At 43.2% G+C, this 6,000-nt stretch overlaps 1 protein-coding gene across 4 annotated transcripts in view; it reads left to right on the plus strand.

Annotated features, from left to right (window-relative positions):
• Positions 1 to 5,740, plus strand: part of AFF2 (ALF transcription elongation factor 2) — a 443,889-nt gene extending 438,149 nt beyond the window's left edge. For all 4 annotated transcript variants that reach the window (XM_057495313.1, XM_057495315.1, XM_057495314.1 and 1 more), the window contains one exon: positions 1,244 to 5,740. In XM_057495313.1, the coding sequence (XP_057351296.1) occupies positions 1,244 to 1,365 (122 nt within the window). In that variant the 3' untranslated portion in view covers positions 1,366 to 5,740. The remainder of the gene's footprint in view (positions 1 to 1,243) is intronic.
• The last annotated feature ends 260 nt before the right edge of the window (positions 5,741 to 6,000 follow it).

Raw genomic sequence — 6,000 nt, forward strand, 5'->3', positions numbered from 1 at the left:
CTTTAAGATAGTCTCTAGCCCACCCCCTCACCCCCTCCCCCGAGTCCTCACCCCCTGCCAACCCAGGCGTGATTTCCTCAGGGCTGAGGCTGCCTTCTCTGTTGGGAGCTAACAAAGGATGCATGTGAGCCCTCTCATAACCAGCATCAATGAAGGGCCAGGCAAACCGCTCCAGACGTGAAAAGGGGATGCTTAGCTAGTTTCTGGACATCACATCATTTTCCCACATGACCCCTCCACATGTGAGACCAGGCGGCCTGCAACTCCGGTCCCATGGGTTAGTAGCATGGCCTCAGCGCTGTCCCTTCCGCAAGTCCTGTGGAGGGGGATCAGGGAGGCATTCTTCCCAGCCACGTCTGGGGGCGGGCAGAGGGGGCAGGGGCAAGTTTTTATGTGACAGATACTCGCAGGTCATGTTCCTTCCCGAAAGGAATTGGTGGTAAGGCTCACCAAATCAGATGCCTCCTAGACGCTGACTTGGCCTCAGATGCGGAGGGCAGTAATCGCTGTCAAGGTTCACTGGCTAGGTCTACGCCATGCCAAGAAGGTATCGGTAAACTCCGTTCATTTAGACAGAAAGAAGACAAAATACTTTCAATTCAGAGACACATAGAATGACAAACAGTTTGATATCATATAGACCCTACCATTTTGTGTATATGGAGCCCTTTCTAAATGTAAGTTTATAAAATAAATAAAAATATAAAATCAATACAAAAATTTTAAATATACTTAGATTTATTTTATTTCATATACATAATTTTATGTGTATATTTTAATATATAAGTATTATATATTATATAATCAAGTCTATAAATCTATGGACAATTATGATTTGTATATGGTATATACATGTTGTGATAGATGTGTATATGCAAATGTGCATGTGAGTGTGTCACAATTCTCCACAGGATTGTAATGTACTTCTAGAATCTGCCGACAAAACTTACAGTGATTTGAAAAAAATATCAACAGATTTAAATGAATTTGTGTTTTATTAATCACAGTAATACAAACATTATGCTGCAGAATTTTTGAAGCTAACTAAAGATTAAAATAGCAGTGCTTGATATACACATGGAGTCTTGGGGCCTCTAGCAGGTACTCTGTACATTTTTGTTGAATGAATGAACAATGAGTAGCTTTTTCAATGTCCACATGGTTGTGTTGTTGCATGAAGGCAGCTTAAGCAAACTGGTGCATGGTTCCATGATCTTGTTTAAAGGTCTGCTCTGATTTTCAGAATTCTTTGGTGATCTGGACACACTGATGGGGCCTCTGACCCAGCACAGCAGCATGACCAATCTTGTCCGCTATGTTCGCCAGGGACTGTGTTGGCTGCGCATCGACGCCCATCTGTTGTAGTGGGTGCTCCTCCGTCTCCAGCATCACCACCCATCACTCTACCTCTACCAGAGCACCAACGGTCACTGGTGGAACGTCACTCATTTGGGAAAGTTCTCTTTGATTATGTTTGTTTTTATGCTTCTTTTGATATCTGTGAAAAACGGAAGTCACTGTAAGTGGACACTGCAACTTGAGAGCAGTGTATGTTTTATCACTTGGTCATTTTTTGGTATTTTACATGCATTTCTCAGTTCCCACCATCCTTTTGTGCTTGATGGAATGACACAGTCCCTACAGTATTGTAAGTCCACACAACCCAAAACAAAGAATGGAAAGCACTTGTGATGATAACAGGTTCCTGAGAAATGAAATGAGATGTCCTACACACACACACACACACACACACACACACACACACACACTTATGAACTTAGACACAAAGGACCTGCAAAGATTCAAATTTTCAGCAATAGCCATTCCCCAAACTGTACTCTTATGCCCAGAAAAGAGCATATTTCTGAATCCATTATTAAATTTTTGTGGTTCCCCAGGCTCAATCTTAAGGTGAGAGTTTTTATTGTCAAAACCCACCGGTTAGATCTTATAGCAGCATCATAAAACCAAGAGTATTAAGAAGTAACAGCTCATAGCAATGCTGCTCTTAAAATGATTCTGTGGCATACAACCAAGAGGACTTACTTGCTAGCATCTCTTTCCTGATTCCCTCTTTTTAAAACATTAATGATGAGAAGGAATGGCAACCTTTATTTCGACAACTTTAAAGCATCAGCTGGCATAAATATTTTTGAACTCCATGATTTGAAGCCTAAATCCTTACCTGGGATTCTCTTTGTGTAAAGCTCTCCTTTTGAGGGGAAGTATAGTGGGTGCATACCCTAGTAGCCAAAAGGCTATGCCTAGTTTTAGAGATGAGAGGCAGGAGAGGTCTGGAAAATGTCTAAGGAATTCACACGTCTGCCTGTTCTGCAATTGGTAGGCAGGTTCATAAGTGGCAGGATTTTCATTAAGTGTATGTTGTTCAAATCTCTGGGAACAAAAGTCAAGTTGTCACCACCCAGAAATAATAATATACAGTTTGCTTTCTAGTGGCTTTAAAATATGGACTTCTCCAATTATTATCCATATTTTCTATTTTATAGGGTTTCTTTTCTTTTTGTTCTTTTTATCTTTCTCTTCCCTTTTTTTTGGTGGGGAGGAGAGTTCATTAGCTTTTGACTGAAATACGATCACTGATTTTATTTGAGTCTGTATTAGTATGGATCATTTCCACAAACATTCCAAAGAAAACTCCAAATTCTAAGGAGTAGCTAGTCTTTGAACAAACAATGAGGTGGTGCTTCACCCTAGGGTGCTTTGAAAGAACCGTGAGAATTAGGAACAGTTCACCATATTTGGAGATATTTCTGCATCAGTGGTGACTATCCCCACCCCTTATGATCCTCTACATTCATTTTGTGTCCCTAAACATAACAGTGTAAATATCATCTGGGGCTCCAACTAACCAGAAAAATCCCCACATGTAGTAAACACTATCCATACATTAGTTCCTTGTAATTACCTGTCGGTATATAAGTCCATGTAGCCTTTAATCTGCTGAGTTATTAATTCTGTTCACTGAGTTATGACCAGATAAATAATAAGTATATGCACATGAAAGATGCCAACTTGTATGATTTTTAAAGCAAGTCATGCAGGTCCATGATAGGAACAGCAAGGGATCGCTCTTGTACTCTCATTTTCAAGGTTAGCTACATTCCCAGTTCCAAAGGAGCCAGACTTGAGCTCCGCTCTGGTCATCTTTGAGTTTACGGCCCTTTGTTTTTTGATAAGGCTGTGGGAGTTGTAGTCCAATGGCCAAGGCCATGTTGTTAAGACGAGTGCTGGGAGCATCCTGGCAGCTGAACCCAGCATGTTTTATGCTCCCAGTGTGGTTGAGCTTTATGATCAGCCTCAACAACAACACTCAGACAGGCAGACAACCACACAGACAAATGAAACCTAAGAGAATCTTTCCCGAGCCTCTTAAGAGAGGAAAATGAGAATGTGAAAGACACTGAGCACCACAGCTGGGTGTCACACAAAAAAGCTGATGGCTTTGCAGTGACTCAAGTTCTCTGTTTTACATGGCTTACCAGGTAGAGTGCCTATTACTACATAATGAAGCCCACTGGCTTGACCTTGTAAGTTCAACCTAGACCACAATCCTAGACCATCATGGATTTAGGAGTAGATTCTTCTTGAAATTCCATCTCCAGAAACTAGACATTAGAATGCTAGGGGCAGTTTCCAGGGGAAACAAGCATATTGCCTCTTGGATGAAAGAGTTGGAGCTCTAGTTTCAGGGAGTCATTATATCTACTTTCCATGTGACAGGGAGGCAGCAGAGAATCCTGCTGTCTGATGTCACCTCTGGTGGCTGAGTGCCAAGTGTGTGCCAAATCAGTAGCATGATGATCAAATTGGACAGTAGAGCTGAGGATCACCACCTGATTATTCAGTAGACCCATTTGTAAAGCAGGTTTGAAACAAACGTGGAGGATGAAATGCCTTCCTATCCCTGGAGCTGAGACTTCTTTCGGTTTCATGATTAGGGATTGCTGGTGTTTTCTAGGCACTGTATTCATCATGTTGTAAATGGTGCTGTGTATTATCAGTGTGCAGCTATGTGAGGGATTGAGATCTTTTGTCAAGTAAATCTCTTCAATGTACCAGTTTGGGGGAGGGATAGAAGACATGTGGATGGCAGTGAGAGATCCTGCCAAGAGACCTGGACGGAGGCTTGGTGAGATGTGTGTCAATAAGCACATGGAGGTAGAGTGATGGGCAGAGTAACGGGCAGGTCCACCTAAGCAACTAAGTACATAAAAGGTTATCAGCCCTGCAGTGGGACCGAGGCAGGGCCACCGCTAGGCCTTTATTTGTCACTCAAGCTTCAACCACAGAGAGTTTGACAAGTTTGTGTTAGGATGTTGGCTTCGCTTTGTATTTTTAATTAACTGCATTTTTTAGTGGTTTTGTCATGTTACTGTCTGAGTTTGGTAGGTAGGATTAATTTGATGAGTATAGTAGTGTGGTCCTCGGGGTAGAATTTAGGTGTCAGCATGTTGTTAGCCAGCCTATAGACTGTTAATTACTTAATAATCTCACTGGGAAAATACTAGTAGTTTTACATTTGGATGACATCATTGGAAAAGCAGATTAGCTGCTGGTAACTTTTGAATGACTTGAGGTTGACATGAAAAGAGTCAAATCTTTAGTCAATAACCAAGTTGCTAAATTAGAAACCATTCGCTAAAATGTGTTTTGTTGAGTTTCCAAATGGATGGATTTGCATTTGGACATTACATTGCTTAGTGCATTGGACTGGATTGGGAAGGTACCTGTCCTATTGTGTCTTTCACAACACGATGTAATTTGGAGTTTGTTTCACTCAGATTTGCATCCTGGAGGTTGAAGTCGGAGTACACTTGGAAAGGCTTTTTGAAGGCAGAATGGATTTAGCTGTGAGGGGGAAGCCCTCACGTTCTTCTCGACATGATAAAATTCACCTGCGTGAGTTGGCAGGTGGGAGACCCAAACTGGATCACTGGGTAGGACTACTCAGTAAGGCTGTGAAGTGCTTGCTTAGAGAAGCATCACTATCCCCATTGAGGCCATATGTGGCGAGACGATATAGCTGCATGGTGTCAAACAAATGGGTCGATTCAGTGCCCCCAAAGTCACTTCTGTGGGGAAAAAATATTGAGCCAGTTGTCACTGCTGTGTTCCGCGACTGGCAGACTTTGTCGTCGTCGTCGTCATCGTTCTTGTTGTTCTTGTTGTTGCTCATTTCCACGCGCACAGCCTTATAAGGAAATTGATTCATTTCTCTTTGGTGTTAGCAAACTCCGACAGAAACGGCATCTGTGTATTGATAATCAGCATTTACCCTGGCAGGAGGCTAATCGGATAGGCTGGTCTCAGACATCAATCCTACCATCTGATATTTTGAGGGAAAGAAAACATTCTAATTCCCTTTCCGTTCTCCTCCTCACAAATCTAGAGGCCCTCTTCACCAAGAGCATCACATTTTCCTCTGTAATCCATCAACTCAAAGAAAACTGCCTTGTGGGGAGGGCAGAGGGGGGGTGGGGGTGGGGGGTGGAGGGGAGGGAAGCCCTTCCAGGCCAGGCTGCAGCTCTTGCCCCTTTCTGCTGCTGACATGAGATGTTAATGAATCATTCATCAGGCTCACGTTGGGTTAGGGGGACACTGAACTGCTTTTCCGATTCATGATCAATCATCGTTCTTCAAAGAGATTGGAGCTTTGCTGTTTCATTAACTGTGCAGTGTAGACTAATGGTGTTTAATAAAAATCATTCAAAATTTCAAACTCTTGCCAGTGACCTCAATTTTGTTGGCTCTTTGATTTGGACCAGCCTGTGATGAGGGAAGGGGGAAGCACAGAAAGCCTGCTGCCAGGCCCTGGCAGGGTACTGCAGTGGCAAACCCAGTGCCTGCCAGCACTTGCCGGTGAGAGCAGCGCGCACACCAGCTGGGAGGAGCCTCCTGGAGAAGGCCCCAGTGCATGCTATGGGCTGCATACAGCTTCTCCCCGCTCAGAGACTCACTGCCCTCCGGCCTCCATAGCAG

The sequence above is a fragment of the Manis pentadactyla genome, chromosome X, assembly GCF_030020395.1.
Source record: "Manis pentadactyla isolate mManPen7 chromosome X, mManPen7.hap1, whole genome shotgun sequence".
NCBI lineage: Eukaryota > Metazoa > Chordata > Mammalia > Pholidota > Manidae > Manis > Manis pentadactyla.